The sequence below is a fragment of the Hippopotamus amphibius genome, chromosome 11 (assembly GCF_030028045.1).
Source record: "Hippopotamus amphibius kiboko isolate mHipAmp2 chromosome 11, mHipAmp2.hap2, whole genome shotgun sequence".
Classification (NCBI taxonomy): Eukaryota; Metazoa; Chordata; class Mammalia; order Artiodactyla; family Hippopotamidae; genus Hippopotamus; species Hippopotamus amphibius.
In genome coordinates this window covers 16,223,195-16,243,843 of record NC_080196.1, presented here as the reverse complement: position 1 = coordinate 16,243,843, position 20,649 = coordinate 16,223,195, and the positions used below count along the sequence as shown (strand labels likewise).

General features: G+C 41.2%; 1 protein-coding gene across 14 annotated transcripts in view; it reads right to left on the bottom strand.

Moving 5' to 3' along the window:
• CDKAL1 (CDK5 regulatory subunit associated protein 1 like 1) overlaps positions 1-20,649 on the bottom strand; it is a 623,539-nt gene that overhangs the window by 11,702 nt on the left and 591,188 nt on the right. For all 14 annotated transcript variants that reach the window (XM_057700490.1, XM_057700500.1, XM_057700489.1 and 11 more), the window contains one exon: positions 18,770-18,934. In XM_057700490.1, the coding sequence (XP_057556473.1) occupies positions 18,770-18,934 (165 nt within the window). The remainder of the gene's footprint in view (positions 1-18,769; positions 18,935-20,649) is intronic.

Here is a 20,649-nt window from a genome sequence, read left to right as displayed (position 1 = left end):
CAAGGTACTTTCTCCACTATTCTGCTAGACCTTTCTCAAGTTAGGAGCATCTTAATATCACATAATTAGGAGTGTCCATTATCTCTGAACAAAGATGGTAGTATTTTCTAGCTCTTGCGGTCTCTGGAAAGAATGTTACATGTACAGTCCATCAGCATTACAGGTACATCATCACGTAACAGGAGCGACAAATTAAACTTGGAATCAACTACACCTTTTCATTTATTTTGGGAGAAAACTGACATTTGAAAACCTGTGTCACAGACTCACACAATGACAGCACAGTACTGTCAGCCTTTCTGTACCGCTTTTGGGCATGAGCAATTCTAAATCAGCAATTATTCAAATGGAATTTTCCCTCTCCCCCCTCACCTCAAATGTGCACTTGCTTATCAGATCATTAAAATCGCAAAGAAAAAATTTAAACCGGAACACATACACACTCAAAAAAAGTCACTATAATCTCAGTTTTTTGAATCTTATTTTGGTGATAGCAGAGTAAACACAAGACTTTGCTAATAAGGCCAAATGTAAATCATTAAACTACCTACCATAAGATCAAATGCACTTCCGATTACAGTCTAATTCTGGCTTGACGTCCACTGAAGGAACAGATCTGATGTGCCCCTGCGTGCTCTTGAGGACCCCTCCCTTTCTGGATGCCCGACCCTCTGGCTTGAACTACACCAGATGAAAGAAAGAGATAAATAATCACATCAAAACCCAAAGCTCGGCATCTGCCCATCACCTAATTATTATCTCCTGTAAGACTGTATTTCATCCTACTTAAGAGATCTGAAAACAACTCTTATGCTCTGAACTTCTTTTAATGAATTCAAAATATTTCTTATGTGTAAATTTTTCTCATGGCTTAGAGGCACTGTTACAGCTTGAAGTGGAAGCTAACACGGAGGAAGAAAAAACCGTTTGATATGTTGTAACTCAAGATAAATTAGAGTTTAGAGTCATCTTTTTTTCAACCAAGCCTGAATACATGGCCTGTGCAGAAAACCTATCAAAACCAAATATGTGATCAATGCAAGGAAACTGTCTTAAAATATACATCATGCAGCACAGTACACTACTGGAAAAGAACCTTAAAATCTCCTAATTTTGAAGAGGTTGCTTTGAATACAAAATTATCTTCATAGCAGAAGTTATCTCTATCATAATTGCATTTTATTCCTAAGTATAAACTTAGGGAGGCAACTCTTCATGTAAGCATCCCTAATGCACACTGCTGCATAAGTCCCTGGTGAGAAGGTGGGGACAAAGGTGATGTAATGCCTTCTCAACTCTCCATTGAGGACTTCGAGCTGAATGCCTTCATCTTCTTTGACCTTCTTTCTTTTTTTTTTTTAAGATTTTTTTTTTATGTGGACCATTTTAAAAGTCTTTATTGTTTGCTACATATTGCCTCTGTTTTATGTTTTAGTTTTTTTTTGGCCATGAGGCATGTGGGATCTTAGCTCCCCAACCAGGGATCAAACCCACACCCCCTGCAGTGGAAGGCAAACTCAACCACTGGACCACCAGGGAAGTCCCCTTTTTTGACCTTCTTAATCTTTCATAGCAACAAATGTCCATTCAAATAAGCTTACACTTTCCTAATTTTCGACCTGTTACACTAATCAAAATAAGGGGCGTGGGGCAGGTAGGGTAGAGAATCAGATCCAAATAAATAGCACAGTTGTCTCTTCTGCTAACTAGATATCAGACACACACACACATACACTCCCACACACCCCAAGAGGCTCACTTAGAACTATGAAGTCTGTGATCACAATGTTTCTGACAGTGGCAGAAATCAGATCTCATCTATTCTGAGTTACTGGCTAGAAATAAGCATTAGTGCAAAGTAAAGCTGCTGCACAGGTGTGGTAAAGTTAAAGTGAATTGGGGCAAAATGCAGATAATGTCTTAGACCACCACCGAAACCATCCTCGTTCCATGGAGTGTAACCAGAAGCTGTGAATCGGGATGCGGAAGAACATGACAACTGGGTGCATGAAAGCTAATCTTTAATCAACTCAAAATAATTACTCCTAAGGAGTTTGTCCAAATAGGTAACCATGAGAGTGTGTTGCCAGATGTTTTTGTTTTAAACAACCAAAAAAGCCATGGGTGGTGTTAACTGCTATCACGATGCAATGCTCTCATCCAAAGTATCCTTTTCAGTGATGCTGGAAATACGGGTTTAGCATCACTGAGCTCCATGAACTGCATAAAATGAATAAAGGAGATGGTAGGTGCTTTGTTCTGTGTCAAAGAATCTCATAAATGATGAGCTAACATGTAAAATGTTTCCTACAGGTCACCGTGATGTACATTCAACTTGGAAAGTTAGGATAAACTAGTTAAGAAAAATTACATGGTACATACTGCAATCACACTAAACTCAGCCATCTGAAGAAAGTTCACATCTCTACCTATTTTCCTATCACTTCCAAACTTCTATTATGCATTCTTCCAAATATCCATTCCAAGGTATGCCCATTCTCCCTTTCTATTTTGAATATGGATAGTTTTTAAAAAGTAAAAAAAATGACGACACTACCAAAAGTCACTGAAAATAACCGAGAGAAGAACAAGATTAAGAAATCTAATTACTTATATCACTACGAAAGCGTGGCAGACAGCCTTCAGATGGCCCCAAATGATCTTCACCTCCTGGTACTCATGTCCTTGTGTAACACCTTCCCCGTGACAATGGGCTGAACTTACTAACTTGCTTCTAATTAACTGCACTCCACATAAATGATGGGATGTCCCTTCTGAAATTAGGATACTAGAAACTGTGGCTTCTACATTTCTCACGCTCTCTGCTTGTTCTGCAGGAAACCAGCTCCACACTGTGAGCTTCCCTATGCAAGCCCTCATGAGAAGGAACTGAGGGAGGCCTTCTACCAACAGTCAACAAAGAACTGAGACCTCAATCTACCAACTCATAAGAAACTGAATCCGTCATCACCACATGAGTGGTGTCCAACACTGGTCTCACTGGACTCACGTCGAGTGAGGTGTCGTCCTCCTTCTGGAAGCTCTACGGGCAAATCCATTTGCTTGCCTTTTCCAGCTTACGTTCCTTGGCCTGTGACCCCTTCCCATGTGCAAAGTCAGCATTCTCATCCCTCTGGTTCTGCTTCTCCTGCAGACTTTTCACTTTTAAGGACTCTTGTGATGTCACTGGACCCACCTGGATAATCCAGAAATCTCTTTATTTTAAAGTTAGTTCATTAGCAAATTTAATTCCATCTGCAACCTTAAACCCTTGCCTCCCATGTAACCTGACATATTCACAGGTTCCCAGGATCAGGGCATGGGCATCTTTGGGAGGCTGTTATTCTGCCTACCACAGGCCCCATGGGTGATAGTGTTGAGTGGCTGGGTACATACACCTCAGAGAGTAACAGCCATACTCCACAGTACTTGAAGTTTCCTAATCGAAGACCATGAGAAAGTCCCTTAATTTCTAATTTAAAGATTTTGGATTCTTTACGTGAAAAATGAGGGGTTTTTTGTTGTTGTTGTGTTTTATTTTTCAAAGTAGATCTAACCATTCCACTTCCGCAACTCAGTAACTAAAAACAAGACACTGAGTTGTAGAGTGGGGATGACTGGCTCTAAGGTTGAAGCAGTGTGTGGTTGCTGCGGGGCTACAGAAAGAGGGTGGAACGATGTGTAGCTCACAAGCAAAAAAGGCCAGGATTTCATAGGGTGGGACAGACTGAATACAGCAACGGTCCCAACTCTTCGTGCTCTCCTATCTGTGCCCTCTGTCACATAACTGCCTAGTGCCTTCCCTGATCTTGGCCATGTAACTTACTTTGGCCAATTGGAATGTTATCAAACATGCCTCATGCCAAGGCTTGAAAAGCTCGTGTGTATTTCTGTTTGCTGTTTCTGTTCCTCTGCCTGTACCATGAGGATGTTTCCAGGTTAGCCCGCTGTAGGATGAGACATGTGGAGCAGAGCTGATTCATCCAACTAGTCCCAGCTGTGGCCACCTGCCAGCTGCCAGCTGAACCACCAGACATGTCAGCAGCCCCATCTAGATTAGGATATCTGCTCAGCCACCCCCACAGCTGACTGCAGATCTTGCATAAAAGTGGAATCATATAATATTCGTTCTTTTGTGCCTGACATTTCGCTTAGCATAGTGTTTTCAAGGTTCACCCGTGTGGCAGCATGTATCAGAACTTCATTTCTTTTTACTGCTGAACAAAATCCCATTGTATGTATATATCAACATATCAAACACATTCTGTTTATCCATTTATTTGTTGATGGACACTTGGGTTGTTTCCCACTTCTGGTTATTGTGAATAACGCTGCTATGAGCATTGGCATACAATACAACTGGCATACAAACAGAGCAAGTATCTATCTGAGTGCCTGGTTTTGATTCTGTTGGGTACATATGCCAGGTCATATGGAGCCTAGATGGTTTTGAGCACAAGAGAGGCATGATCTGATTTTTATAGAGGGCAGAAACAGGGAGACCAATTAGGCAGATTGTTTGTATTTAGTTTCAGATTATATAGTACAAGAGCATGGGAAAAACCACCTCTTTTTTTTTTTAATTTTATTTATTTATTTATTATTTTTTGGGGGGTACACCAAGTTCAATCATCTGTTTTTATACACATATCCCCATATTCCCTCCCTCCCTTGACTCCCCCCTCACCCTCCCTCGAGTCCCCCCCACCCTCCCCGTCCCAGTCCTCTAAGGCATCTTCCATCCTCGAGTTGAACTCCCTTTGTTATACAACTTCCCACTGACTATCTATTTTACAGTTGGTAGTATATATATGTCTGTGCTACTCTCTCGCTTCGTCTCAGCTTCCCCTTCACCCCCCGCCCCCTCCCAAACCTCGAGTTCTCCAGTCCATTCTCTGCACCTGTGTCCTTGTTCTTGTCACTGAGTTCATCAGTACCATTTTTAGATTCCGTATATGTGTTAGCATACAATATTTGTCTTTATCTTTCTGACTTACTTCACTCTGTATGACAGACTGTAGGTCTATCCACCTCATTACATATAGCTCCATCTCATCCCTTTTTATAGCTGAGTAATATTCCAAGAATATTTAAAAGAAAAACCCAAGTGCTCGCTTCGGCAGCACATATACTAAAAGAAAAGGCCTGGAGCGAATAACACTATCCTACACCATGGATGCTTTGTGACTGTTCAGAGGAACTGACCTCATCTGAAGAACAGCAAAAAAGAAACAGCACTCAGAGTCAATGAAAAGGGTAAACTTAGAAACACAATCACAAACTATTTATTTTAGGTAACTATACTTTAAAAAATGCTGTTACTGGTTATAAGTATGACTGAAACAACCAATGACCAACTCCTCTTCTCATGGTATATATGTCATGGATGCAATATTCGAATCTTGGTTAAGTAGGCCCGAATAAATCTTCAGTGATCGTCACCATGCCACCAATTTCATACCACAGTCATTTATCGCTTCCTCTGCGTCAGTACTACTGAGTGCTTCCCATGCAGTATCTCACCGCTGTCAAAACTACACTATTGAATGGATTCTATGGGCCCCAATTTATAGAAGAGGAAACATACCTTGAGATGGTAAGTGACCAGCCAATGATCACACAGTTGTTAAGGGATAGAATCCAAATTCCAAATCTACACAGTAGGACCATAAAGTGTATGTGCTTGAGGGATACTGCAGTCTTTCAAAGTGGATGTTTGCAGGAAACAATCCCTGGGAGCCAGGGGCCTCTAGAAGGAAAATGCTGACCTTGATAAAGTAAATCTGCAATGGTTTTTTTTTTTTTTTTTTTTTTTTTTTGTCCTTTGGACTTCTTTCTCAAGTGGTGGCAAATCTGAAAGTTACCGGAGCCTATTCTTATAGGTTGACTTCCTACCAGATAACTGTTGACTTGATGCATGACTCGTACATGTATGTCCTCAGTAATTTTATAGAAATACATTGGGGAGATTGAGGGACAAGAGAAAATTTCTTTCTCCAAAGCCCTTTAAATTTCAAACATGGCAAACTATGCTAGAAAACAAAGATATTCATGGTTCTATTATTTGAGGCACAACTCAAAGTTAGTATTCTGAACATGACAGAACAGACAGGCTGGAGATTTATGGTTAGAAGCATGCCTGGCTCTAAAAGTACTCATCCTCACAGTTCCCATGAAAAGAATTCAAATTTGCACGATTATTATCAGTTTAAAAAGGGGCTTTTGCAATCTGCTTATCAAGATGTCAAATGACTTCAAAGAGCAGGTTGGGTGGCTTGACTGTGATTTTTTTAGCCTTTGAAGAATATACTAATGTCCTAAGTTGAAGTAACAGAAGATGTCCACCTATCATGTACTGTCAACCTCCCTGCTTCGGGTCAAGAAACCCTCCATTCCACCCTGCATATCAGTGAGAGGCCAGTTCAGTCAACAAACACGCACAGAGTGCCAACTCTGAGCCAGAGACTGTGCTATGGCCGGAAGCTGGTGGTGAAGAGAACAGACAGGGTGGCCCTGCTCTTGCGAACTTCTGCTCACACAGACTACTTTCACTGTCACGCCTGCGCTCAACAACATTCATGGTAGAAGCCTTTGTATTCACCCATATCTTCTCTGTCTTATTTTTATGGAAGTATGTATTTTCCAAACTCTCGAAGTTGGGTGGGGCCATGTGAACAGTTCTGGCCAACAGACATAAACAGAAATGTCCTCTGCTGCTCCTGTGCTGAGGCAGTGAAGAGCCTGGTTCACTAGACAGTCAGCCTGGTTCACTAGACAGTCCCTGAGTGCCTGTGTGGAGCAGACGATCCCTGATTCTAGATCCCCCACTAAATGGCACTAGATGTGTTGCAGTGTGAGTAGAAAATAAACCCTTCTTGTGTGAAGCCTGAGATTTCAGGGTTACTGTGTTACTGCAGCACAGCCTAAGTTATCATGGACGAATACATGTGCTTTATTGTCTAGTGTGTCAGGTGTAAGTCCTCTTATTTGACTTCAAAGCCTGGAGGGCCCACGCTTCACAATGAACATTATTTTGCGCTTGCTCCCAACTGCCCACATCTGCTTACGGATGCCCGAAGAAAGCCAGAGTGATTCCTGTGCACCTGACTCATGTTCTCTTCTCACTGAGAAAAATCTCCTTCTTCACTTGCCTGGTTAAGTCCTTCTCACCTTCCAAGTCCATCCCATCACATCCATGAAACCCTCTGTAGTGGGAACTGTGGGAACACTCTCTTCATGTCTAAATCTCCACACTAAATTCCACCTTGCCAATACAGATTCCAAGAAACACTTTCCATCCTCCTTTGTCCCTAGGGTACAAACCTGAGACCCTGGTTCCACACTCAGATGCAACAGGTCTGAGACTGGGATTGTGAACTAAGCTTCAAGAGGAAGCAGACAGGGCCTGGGGCTTCTGTCTTGCTGGGGCAGGAGGGGCAGAGGTAACATCTCTTACCAGCACCTTCTATGTGGTTTGGGTGTTATTTCCAGAAATCTCAGCAAAGACTCTGCTCTGCAGCCCTTCTAATTATTCTTTGGACTACCCAGTATCCCTTTTTAAACCCCTTTCTGTTTAAACTAACTGAACTGTTTTCTGTTCTTCAAAGAACCCTGAACTATACATTCCCTGACACTGTGACTCTACAGAGGTCTCCTATCTTCTGAATCTCTTATGATGTCATTCAATTTAGCACTTTATATATTACAGATTCTGTTTTATAAACACCTGCCCTCTCTTCCCAACTATACTTCCATCTCCTCAAGGGCAGGGATCACAGACTTCTGATCCCAAGCAGTGCCTGGCATAGTGCTGAGTCTACTTTACGAATTGACTGTATGACCATATAACTTATCATCCAAATGAGGATACTTTGGAGAACGAAAAAAAGGGGCTACTATTATTAACTATACCAGGACAACAGGTATAAACCAGGACCGTCCCAGACAGACCGAGATACCTGGTCATACCTGGCACTGGTAATTGACGCCTGAGTAAAAAGTGAAAGACATTTGAAAGAAAAGTAACATAGTCAAAATGAGAGTGCAGAGGAGCAATTCTGGACACCTTAAGTTTGGCAAGAATCATCCGTAAAACTTTAAGCACAAGAGCAATGATGTCACATCAGGTAGCCAGTGCACCCACACAGGACCCTCTCTCACCCCCACCCCTCCCAACAAGGGCCACAACAGAACAGCAGTGTGACCAGAAGAACACTCAGACTAAAATCTCCTCAAAGGCTGAGACCGCATTCATTACTTCTATCTCCAATATGCCGTCTAGCGCTTAGATAATATTATGTTCAGCAGTTCAGCAAGTGCCGAACACATCCTAGGAAGCCAGCCACTAGCTGCATGTCGAATGCGTGAGTAACTCAGGCTCGGGGGGCCTGATTCTTTTCTCTTGCCCTCAGCCCTTCCTTGCTCTGGGAGTCTGTCTGTGCCTGCGCCTCAAGCTCACCACTCCCTCTACCTGCTTCCCGGAATGTGGCCAAAGGATGCAGAGGAAGGGAAGGTGCCTGCCCAACCCCCCCCCCCCCCCGCCAGGATGCCTCTCTGTGAGAGCACACAGCCACGTAAAGAACGCTTCGTGTGTTCTAGCTGCTCTAACCCAGGCTAGAAGAAATAAATGGCGGTAATACAGTAAAAAGCCTCAGCACCAAGCACCCAGCAGTGGCTCACTAGATAGTAGCTGTTATTATTACTGAGGCATGATCTGTTCCTTGAGGCACCCAGTTCCCCTCACCACGCCCTGGCGACAAGCCGCGGGAGCGGGAGAATTATCACCAGCGATCGCAAGTGAGCGACGCGAGTGAAATGAAAGCTAATCGTTTGGCATCAGCTTGCTCTGATGATACTCTGGATGGTACTCAAATCGGTGCGTGGAAGGAACTGCAAACATACTAAAGACCTTTTGAACTGACATAATCATATGAGTTCAGCTGTAATGCCCAATAAAATACAGCTCAGGAGCATAGACTAAAAGCTACGTATCTAGACTGTGAAACCCAAATATGTCTTAAGGGGTCTGCAAATGAAACTAATTGAAGCCATATGAAAGGGAGAAATGGACTAACTATTAAATGTGCTACAGTTTTAACTATGACACTGATTTAACATACGGGCAATGAAGAATTCAATCTTACATAAAGTTAAAAAGGAAAAAAAAAAACCTAGGAAAAACTGCTTGGGATTGGAGCCAGTATCTTGGGGGTGGAAGGAAAAATAGGAAGGAACACACCCTCATTTGCTTCTAGCACGGTTAGCTGATCTGTTTGAAATTAGATCCACTTTCAACGGTTTTAACTTAATTATTAAGCCATTTCTTAACCTCATGAATGCAGTTTTCATGTGCTTTCAAATGTGGCCCTCAACTAATAGACCCTTTCACTTCAGTGGTTTTGGAAATGAATGTTAGATGGAGAGGAAAGCATTTTAACGATGCTTTTCTAAGGGTCAAAGCTCTGAAAACATAGTATAGTTTGTACATAAAACTCAGTACACCCGAATATCCTGCTGGCCCTTTGTCTGGTAATGAGGCAAACCATGCCACCCTTTAAAACCTCTGCTTCCTTTCTGAGGGCAGTCGGCTGTGTTGGTGCTGGGCTATCTAACTGCTCAAGTGAATCCATCATTAGGATCAAAGTCCCAATAGATGAGAAACAGGTGGCAGCCAGGCACCCTGGGGCAGCCTTCCCTTCCCTTGTGAGAAACAGGGTAGGTCCAGGTCTCCATTCTAGAATATTCTCCTTTAAAAGGGGGCATAGGAGTAAGAGGAAGAAATGCCTGTCAGCAAGGTCAGCCAGCGCTATAAGATGGTTACTGAGTCTCTTCCTGAGAACTTGTCGTTTTTCACCGTGCGGAGGAATCCCTAAATGAATCTGATTTCATTTGCCATTTTGTAGGAAATCAATGGCTGATGATCAAAACATCTAAAATGATAAAAGACTGTGCAATTTTTACCTTCATTGCTTCAAGTAAAATGATGCCCTAGCATGTATCACAAATTAATAATGATAATCATTATTAATTATCAGTAGCCAACACTTCCTGTAACAGTAGCTGACATTTCTTGATTGCTAAGCCATTTCCATGTAAATCCTATGAAGTGGGTACTAGTATGAACCCCCATTTCCAGAAGCGAGAACTGAGGTGGAGAGAGGTCAGTAACCTGCCCACGGTCTGTTTCTTGTGGTGAAATGCAGGTGGTCAGAACCCAGAATCCCTGTTCTTATTTGCTACACTAAGCTGGAAAGTGAAGACCCATGGAAGCAAAGCACCACTTAGAAAATTAAAGTAAAAATATTAAAATTAAAGCCTGTAAATCGCTGATTTTTAAAGGTATACTTACTGAATCCCTTTATCAAATATTAACACATGTACTGTGCACTGAGCACGTCGTCCACATTATCTCACTTAATCTTCTGCGAATCAGTTATCTCCACTTAACGGGTGGAGAAACTGATGGAAGAAAGCATGCTGTACAGCATCACAGGAATTGCAGTTGTAATCCGAACCCACACCTGACAGACTCCAAACCTCAAGCTCTTTTCACAAAGCCACCCTACCTCTTCTTTCTTTAAAGCAATTCCTTATGACTAAGAATAAACCTAACAAAGAGAAAACCTTTGGAATGAAACTGACTACTTTTAAGTTTACAATTAGGAGAGAATTTTCTTGTTTTCTCTCTTCTGCCAGGCACAAAATAGCTCTGACTTCTTACGTATCGATCCCAGAAATGGGAGGATTCCAGTGATTTGTTATAACATGGGCCACAAAAGGAGAAAGGACATCAGCAGTAAACCTGGTTAGTCTTCACCGAGCAGCAGTAGTGCTCATATTTCCTTGTATTCCTGAGGCAGCCTCACAACTCGAGTGCCACTTTGATCAGAACACAGAGAAGATGATTAATACTGTCCCTTTCCTCATCATTTTTTCTCTCCTTTTTTGTACCTAGTGTAAGCTTACTCTGGTACATAAGAGGAAACTACTGTCTAGAAGTTATCAAATAAGGCTCCTGCAACTCAAAAGGGAAAGGCAGTATGGGCCTGGGATTAAAAACCCAGGCTTGACCCCCACACCCATCAGGATGGCTACTACCAAAAAAAATCAGAAAATAATAAGGGCTGGTGAGGGTGTGGAGAGATTGGAACCCCTGTGCGCTGTTGGTGGGAGTAAAACGCTATAGCCACAGTGGAAAACCGTATGGTAGTTCCTAGAAAAATGAAAATTACCATGTGATCCAGCAGTCCCACTGTTGGGTATATACTCAAAAGAATTAAAAGCACCATCTCAAAGAGAGACAGCTGTACGGCCACATCCACAGGCGCGTGAGCCACAACAGCCACAAGGCGGAAACAACCCCGGTGTCCACTGATGGATGAATGGATAAACAAAATGCTGTATAAATATACATCGGAATATTATTCAGCTTTCAAAAGGAAGGAAATTCTGACACATGAAGCAACAGGAATGAACCTTGAGGACATTATGCTAAGTGAAAGAAACGAAGCTCCAAAAGACAAACACTGTTATGATTCCTCTGACGTGAGTTCAGAGACAGAAAGGTGGTTGTCAGGGGCAGGGGACAGGGGTGAATGGGGAGCTAGCTGTTCAGTGGGTACAGACTTTCAGTTTTGCAAGATGAAATGGGTTCTGGGTTGAACAACATTGTGAATGTACTTAACACTACTGAACTGTGCATTTAAAAGTGGCTAAGAGGGTAAATTTTACTTCCCCACAATTCAAAAACAAGAACACAGGCTTGAAAATTGGTAAGACTGGGAAATAAATCATGGCTTGCCTCTCCCACCTTCTAATATTATGATTCTGGATAAGTTGTTATTATTGATATTTATTGAGTTACTGATGCTCGGCTTCCTCATCTCTGAAACAGGGATAAGAACAGTACCTGCCTCACAGTGTTATGAAGATACTCGGAGTGAACGTATGTAAGATTTAGTATTTCGCCCATAATAAACATGCCATAAATACTGGCTTTGCGTCGTGGCAATAGGCGTGGAGTATTTAGCTAATGGCAATGCAGAATACGTATAGAAAGAGGAATAATCCCTTGCAATCTCTCCAGAGACCACATGGGGTGGCATTTATTCCCTTAGGGGATTTAACATGGCCTAGGACTTGGCTCACAGCCTTGAAAGCTCAGAAACGGAACCGCTCAGCATCTACGAAAGGGATCACGGGGATGGGACTCAGGAGACCAATGTATAAAACTAGAAAGCCAATTTATGAACAGCACGTTTACAGAGGGCTGAACAAATCTACTTTCTTCCTGCAGGAAGGCAGATTTGCATAGGAAAGGCAAACAATATTCAGAGGGTGGCCTGGTAATCATGGACTCAACAAAGGGAAGTAAATGAATGGAGTGTATGATGGTACCAGGCTAGGGTAACCACATGCATTCATTTCTAAACAGGGATGGTTTTCAGACGTTTTGAAGTCCACTGGCCAAAGCAGCCTCTCTTCTGGGACACAGGTGTTTGGTGCCAGTGTTGGCTCTGCACCTTCCTTGTTTTGCTTGCATGTCTGACCACTCCTATCCTCTGGCCTATTGTTTCTCTGGCCACTTTAATGCCTTCCATCAGGCTGCAGTCAACTCCTGTAGGCCTAGGAGCCAGTCCTCTCTATAAGGTAATTCTGCCTGTCTTGTCTTTGACCAAAAGGGTGTTGGGTTTCACACAGGGTAGTATTATTCAACTCAGATGTGCGAGCCATATAGACTTTCCTGTATTTTGTTTAAAGCCTAAGAGAAACCATCAGAAACATTCATTGAATTTCTATATACTGCTGGGCAGTAACCATCAAAATATACTGCTAAGTGAAACCAGCAAAAGTATCTACCATGTATCTAAGAAGAAGGTGATAAGGAATATGTACTGTACATATTCAATACATGTTTATATTGTTAAGACAAACCACTGGAAAAATAAACTGAAAACTAAAACAAACAAAAACAGTTCCTTAAATAGGTTAGAAAGGACACAGGGTGGAAGTGAAAGGAGTAGGTAGAAGGTGGACTTCTCAGAACACACTTCTGTGGATTTGATTTTGCAAAATATTTTACATAATTATGAAACAAAATTAAACTTTAAAAATTGAAAAAAAAAGGAAAACAAATACTCCTATTTATGTACTGACCTGTTGGTATAACTTAAGAAGAACTATTTCAGGTGACTTTAAAACCATTGTTTGCTTGTACATCCCTAGTGGGGTGCACGCTAAGAACAAAAGCAACTGCTAAACCACCACCATCACCACCACAACCTAAACTGTTTCCAGTAATCATACTGTTGGTGGTAGTGTTGGTATGGTTATTATTAGACAGCTATATATTACAGGATAAAGCAAATGAATAATTACATTGTGTTATTGTAAACTGGGACAGAAGAAAGAAGTGACAGGTGCAAGGCAGAAAATTTCAGAATTTGACCTGGATGGGAGCATTTGTATGAATTGAAAAAGAAAAGTCGGGAGGGGAGGAGTATTTTCTAGTTCCACCTGCTGAAAGGTACAAAAATAATGACCAATTAAATAGCCCACACTGTACACTCTAAATATCATTTTTTTTTACCTAAAAGAAACCACGGACACAGTTTTTTAGAGACGTGGCTGATTCCAGGTCTGGAGCAAGGCATGTCCAAGATGAGCTTGGAACATCTTGTCACATCAAAAAGCAAAGATACTATCAAAGGCTTTAGGAGCTGTGTCAAAGGATTGAAGAACCAATCCAAAGAGCTTCCACTCTCCAAAAATGCAACCATGTGAACACCAATTAAGTATAATATCTGCAATGAATAAAACCATATCAAATATGCAAAATCTATGAGTTTATAATACTACTAAGAAAACCCTCACCGGTTACTTTTGGAAGATGTTACAGAATCAACTCAAAATTTTAAAACTGGTAAACGGAGAGAACAGCATCAAGCCTGCATCTCACCTTTCCTGTCTGCAATGTACCTCAGGGTAAACAAAAATGAATAAGACAAAGTTTCTCTTCATGGAAGTACTTTTAGCTACTAAATGAGAGAGGAAAGACAGAATTAGAATGCCAGCACTTTGAAACCCCTAATGACTCAATGAATCTAGGCAAAGCTCATCAACCACTAACACATAAAGAGAGAAAACCAGACATTCTATGCCTCGTAACGGAAATGCACAGCATCACACAAAGTAATCTTGTCAAAAATTCAAACCTGAATCTGATTAAGCCTCTAAATCTAACTACCAATTTATAAAACAAATAGGGAACAGAGAAGCCTGTTAAATTGTATCAGAGGCTGCAATTTGCAAATTCCCAACTGTGGGAAATGCTGCAGGACAAACAATCCAGTTTCTTCTATAAATAAACTATAATACAGAGAGAAAAAAAAGAGAAGGAAATAGAGGAGCACCTATAGATTAAAAATGACTCACTAATCGCAATGAGTAGAACTGATTTGCCTCCTGATTCAGATAAACTGTTTTAAAAAAATTGCAAAATTTGAACAGACTTGATATTAACTAGGCAAAGAATTAATGTTAATTACTTTTAGACTTGATACTGTATTGTGATTATGTTTTAAAAAGGAATCTTCATCTTTTAGAAATATTTTCTGATACATATCTTGATGAAATAAAATGATGAATGGGACTTCCTTTAAAAGAATTCGATGGGGATGGGAGGGAGTAAGAGCACAGATGACGTAACTGTTAAAGGTGGGCGACAGGTATGCGGGATGATTACACTGGTCTCTCTATTTTTGTTTACGCTTGAAATTTTCTATAATAGAGTTAGAACAGCTCTTTGATCCCGCTTTGTGATGATGGCTCTTGGATGATTTTTCATACCATCAAATAGTCATGGATTTTGGTTCAGGTGACACTAGGTTACCCTGTTTACCCAAAGATTTTCTTCAGATGGAATGCCTGAACAGCATAGCAATTTTCCAAGGAAATGTCAACTGTATAAAAAGATCATCACATTAAATTGGGTATTTACCACAAATTTAGGTTCCCTGAGAGAAGATGGTAAAAATATCATGCTCTTAACATCTTAAAACTGTTTTTCCCAAAGTTACTATTCTTTTGGTCCCTTTCATTAAACAAACTGCTTTTATAAATATCAAACACTCCTCCCCATTTGAGAATTCGCTTGCTGGAAGAGGGGATCTCAAACTTCAGCCTGCATCAGTATTAGCTGGGGAACTCGTTAAAAAACAGATTACTGGGTCCCTTTCGCCGAATTTCTGGTTCAGGTCTGGGTTGGGGCCCAAGAATTTGCATTTTCACAAGTTTCCATATATCGCTAATACTGTGAGTCTGGGGACCACACTTGAGAATCACTGTCCTGGAACATCTATGAAAAGGTATGTGTCCCCCTGCTTCCTCCTAAGAACAGAGTCCCCTGACAGTTTCCACAGAAAAGTGCATGATCTATGCTTTCTTTGATTTATATTTATCCCTTTGAACTCTATGATGCCTTCCATTGGATAATTATTACATAACTTTCTTCTGAAATTAATTACCCTTAAATGGTACTTATTCAAAAATGCTTCCTATTAGGTTAGAGGTGGCATTTTGGCTCCAATCTTCCCTAAAAATAATCAGACTAACTTTGTCTCTCTGTCCTATTCTCCCCTTCTTCTCTTCTTCCATTCCTCTAACCAAACTGAAAAGACGAACAGTAACAACCATAAAAAGATATTACTATATGCTGTTTTTATCAGAATATAATTTCTGAGAGGACAGTAACCTTTTGACTTTACTATAGCTTTCCTTTCCCACCATGTTATGGGCATTTATGTAACTATCATTATTTGAAAACAACAAGGCCTGATTTCTATTGATATTTATAGAATTCAAAGTCCTGCCACAGGGTAGGCATTCAATCCATTTTCGTCAAATGAAATATTTCAATCACAGAGTCTTAGAAACAACCGAGGTCCAGGGAACCTAAGTGATATACACAAGGTCACAGAGTCTGTTACTGCAAATGCCAGAATCCTATCATCCAGATCTCCTAACTCCCACCCAGCCTGCGCTTCTCCCTCTCCCCCAGTCTGTTGTACCTCTCACCAGTTTTATCAGAAGAGGTCAACAGTGCCTAAAGTGCGACAAAGTAAGTCCAAAGTAGCACAGGGCTAAACACTTAAAGAATAATCACAAAATTCTCAATTAAGGACATACATTTACTATGGAAAATAATTTTTTAATACAATATTTTGGTTTGGCTGCTTTGGTCTTTCTAGATTTCTTTACAAAGTGTGTAGGAGGAGGTTATTACTCTAGAAAAACTCAGAAAAAGCCTAGAAGATATAAGAAGATAGAAGTTCTGATAGGATTGGTTTCTCTGGCACTGAGTAGATTATCCTAATAGAGAAATTCACTCCCCACTCCAGTGCAATGTGCACGGTATGATCACAGCTAAATAATTCGCGAGAGGAAGTTGTTAGTACCACGGTCATCTTCAGAGGCTGCTCTCTCTAGAGCAGCTAGATTTGGCGGAAAGGGAAAATAACCGCTTAGTAACTATTTACTACATCCCAAGAATAGTTTGGTGGTTCACATACACTATTGAATATATTCCTTTCAACAACCCTATGAAATAGACATTATTATTCCCATCTAATAGACTAAACCAAAGCTCAGAGGAGTCACAGGTCTAGGGTAACTTGGCAAGTCCAGATGCAAACTCAGGTCTATCTGCTCCCAGGGTCACACTTCATCCACAGCATGAAGCTCATTTTTTCTCACTGAAGAGTTCTAGCCCCTTTATTAGTACTCAAAGAGCTCCGGATGTCTAAGACAGGATTATAACCTCTATCATCTACTTCTAAATTCTATAAAAATGGAAGCTGTTCTCCTCCTGCTGAATTTGTTTTGGTTCATAACATCAGCAAAAACATCTGTAACACCAGGACAAAATCATTAAAGATGGCTTTTTGACCCCGAGTCTGGCATATCTTTAAAAGCAGACAAATAATGAAGCGTAAAGCTATGTTCGTTAATTTACATGAAGTCACAAATGGTGATAAAGGACCTGCCTGATATTTCCCTTAATGTAAATGCCCAAATCAATATTCCTAACCCTTTGGCCTTATGCGTGCGATCAAACTATAATTCCTAGAGGCCCAGAAGGGCCAGCAATCAAATGACCTTTATCCTCATCTCATGTAGGGCTTTTGGGTCATCCTGGCTCAGAGGAGGGCTGGTGGGAGAACGGATGACACCATTTCCCAGGCTGGAGGAAGGCGGAGGAGAATAGAAAAGGCTGCCCCATGGAATTTAAATGGGGCTGCCCCTTTAGAAAGTAGTACTACAGCTAAGGAACCAATGAAAGGGTTCTGCTTTTCCTTACTTGTGTATTGTTAATGTGATGTTTTAAAACACCACTCTTTTCAATAGACATACATGAAGGAATTAAGGCGGGCAGGGTCTCTGAAATAACAATTTGCCCACCACTGCCATTTGTTGTAAAATCCTTTTCACTATGGCAATTTAAAATCAACATTGTAAAACATACCGCGAGGAAAAACAGAATTTTTTTTTTAAAGCCACTTCCTTTAAAAATTTCTGAAGTATTAGTTAACATATCAAAAGCCGACTCTCTAGCAATATAATTTAAACGCTGGATTACACTGTTCCTTCCTGGCCATCCATCCAAACCCCCAAGGATGAAGTATGATCTTTTTTTTTCTAAACAACAGCAAACATTAATGGTGATGCTTATCAAGTGTGAGAGTTCACTCCTGGTTGAGCAGGATGACACACTTGGCGGGGTTTTGACAAAGGCTGACCTAGTCATTCCGTTATCAGTCAGATGGCTGTGCACACAGATTCTTCACGTGTCCTTGTCAAGCTCATGTGAGGTGTCACTCACGTTTGGATTCCACAGTCTATCACCACAATAAGCGAGAATATAGATAATATGAGCCTCTTTGTCACTATTCCTAAAGCTTAATCAACATGCCCTTGACATTTCTTCTGAGGGAAAAGATAATCATATATTAAAACAAATTTGGAATTACATAGCCAAATAAATATCATCATTTTTCCGAATGTTAAGTCATCGCTATATACTTTTTTTTGGAGCACTTAACAATTGTGTTGAAGAAAGGACATCAAATGATGCTTAGAAATGTGATACACATTTTCATTTCACACTCCATCAGCTTTTACAGCTGTAGCTCAATGAAATGTAAGAGAGAGCTTGGCAAACAGCCATATTTACCAAGGTATAAAATAGGGGTCAGGTTACTTTTTTATAGAAAGAAAAAAATGTTTAATTTTCACTCCACATGACTATAGCAGATATTCAGGCAACCCCCTAGAGAAAGGCACCATACCCACATATACTGACATGGCTGAATGCCTGTTTAACTGTATGTAGGTCTTTACTATATTATCAACAGCTTTGCAAAGCACAAAAATGATCCCTTCCCTACCCTCTTCCACTCAGGATCGACCGACACAGAAACACACGGGAGCAGGTCATCTTCGCTATTAAATCTTTCACCTGAAAATACTGGCTTTTGCCCTCTCTTTCTCGCCTAGAAGCAGAAACAGCTTATTTCCTTCACAGGCAGAGAAGCAAAGCTTATAGGCATCAGCAAAAATGCATCCTTCTAATTCAGATTTCAATCTGTCAGAAAGGATTAAAGCCTCATGCATACATGAAAAGGGAACTATAACAGAAACATGGTCAGAAATCACTATGCTTCCACAGCTGCTGTTTTACCAGCAGGGCAGAGGGGGCGCATCTTTTACTCACCTCTGTTAAACCTGAGACTTCTCCTTTCGCTAAGGGTTTGCTGATGGATGGCGTGTATACTTCGGCCTCTGAAACTGGCTCCCCTTTCATAAAATGTTTTCCTGATTCATAAATGTCCACTTCGACCATTTTCCCCATGAATGTGGGGCTCTTTGGCACTAAAACCTTAAAAAAATTATAGAAGGCTTAATTTTTAAAAATACAATTTGAGTTTAGAATAGTTTTAGACTTACAGAATTACTAAGATAGCACAGAGAGCTCGTGTACCCCAGACACAGCTCCCCTCTTCTTAACATCTTATGTTGGTGTGACAGGTGTGTCACAATTCACGAGCCAATACTGATGCGCTACTATTAACCACAGTCCGTACTTTATTCAGATTTCCTCACTTGTCCCTGAATGTCCTTTTTCTCTTCGGGGAACTCACCCTAAGTGGGCTGTATCTTCCAGATGCTCAAGGATCTGGAGATCCAGCAAGAAGGGAAGGCATTTCTGGGAGGGGCAGGGGGCTACAGACAGCGCTCTCTCCCTGCAGGACGCCTGTGGTCCTAAGGCACATGGGAGACAGGCCTGGGAACCTCCCCCCCACCGCCCCAGGCATCAGCCAGGCACTCTTGGACAGGCCTTTGATATCCTGCTCTTGGCTGTCTCAGGCAATGAAGAAAACTGGGACAACACTGATGAAAGCCTTATACTTTTAATACCTTCCAAGGTCGCTGTCAGAGTTATGATTTGAGCAGCCACTTCAAATAAAGGCTCGCATGTTTGGGTGCATATGTGTGTGCGAGAGTGCGTGAGAGTGTGTGTGTGTGTGTGTGTGTGTGTGTGTGTGTGTGTGTGTGTGTGTGTGTGTGTGTGTGTGTGTGTGTTTGTTTTGGGGGAAGAGGAAGAACATTTCAAAGCTACCTTTTCAATATTCCAAACCTTGGTGTTTGGAGCTAAATGACTCCTTTAACTGATGGTTGCCGTTCATTTCCTTCGCGGTGGTATAAAATGTATGTACTTGTTAGTTTCAAATTCCATATAGAGCCAGCTCCTCTGAAGGGCACTTCGGCTGGCTCACAGGAAACTGTCAGATGGTCTCTTTCCACTAGAGATTGCTGATAAAGGTACTTGTTTACCTCGAGCAAATGTTTCCCCTCCTCTAGGACTTATAGGTAGTTTGTGTGTATTATGTCTCCCTCACACTTCTATTTCAGTACAGGAGCTACTTGCCAAAGTCAGAATCCAAAATAAATAGACTAATTCTAATCTAGCAATACTTTGATATCTAGATACAACCTTCACTTCTGGAAGTCATCTTTTTTAGAAAAACAATTTCTATGAAATCTTTGATATGCTTGGCTGTAGAGACAAGAAAAAAAAAAATCAGATGAGAGCCAGAAGTTCCATAGCCAGTTTCTCCGAGAGGCAAGACTGGATCTTGGTCTTTCTGAGTTTGATTTTTTATGACCACTGAGTACACTGCTTCATCAAAGTATAGGAAAAAGGTCAGCTGGGTGGTGGATTACTCATGGCTAGCAAATGAACTAAAAGAGCTTCAGTATCAGGATATGAAAGCCCTTTTAAATCGGTTTTTATAAAACAAGAAAATCTCTAGAGTAAACTATCCCGGGGAGATCTGGTACTATTCTGGGGGAAAATAACTCTCCTTGATCTGCTGCCTTGATCTGATGAAGGGCTCAGTGTTTTTTCCCCCTCCGGTTTTAATAATTGGAAAAAGCTCGACTGCTTTAAATTGGAGGAAACAGCTAATGAGGCATGCCATCGCCTTTAAAATGAAGGGGAAAAGAGTTCCCTGCTGAGGCGAAAACCCAGATGGCAAGAGAAAGGAGAGGAAAGAGGCAACCAAAATACAATCAAGCTCCTCCCGAGGGCTG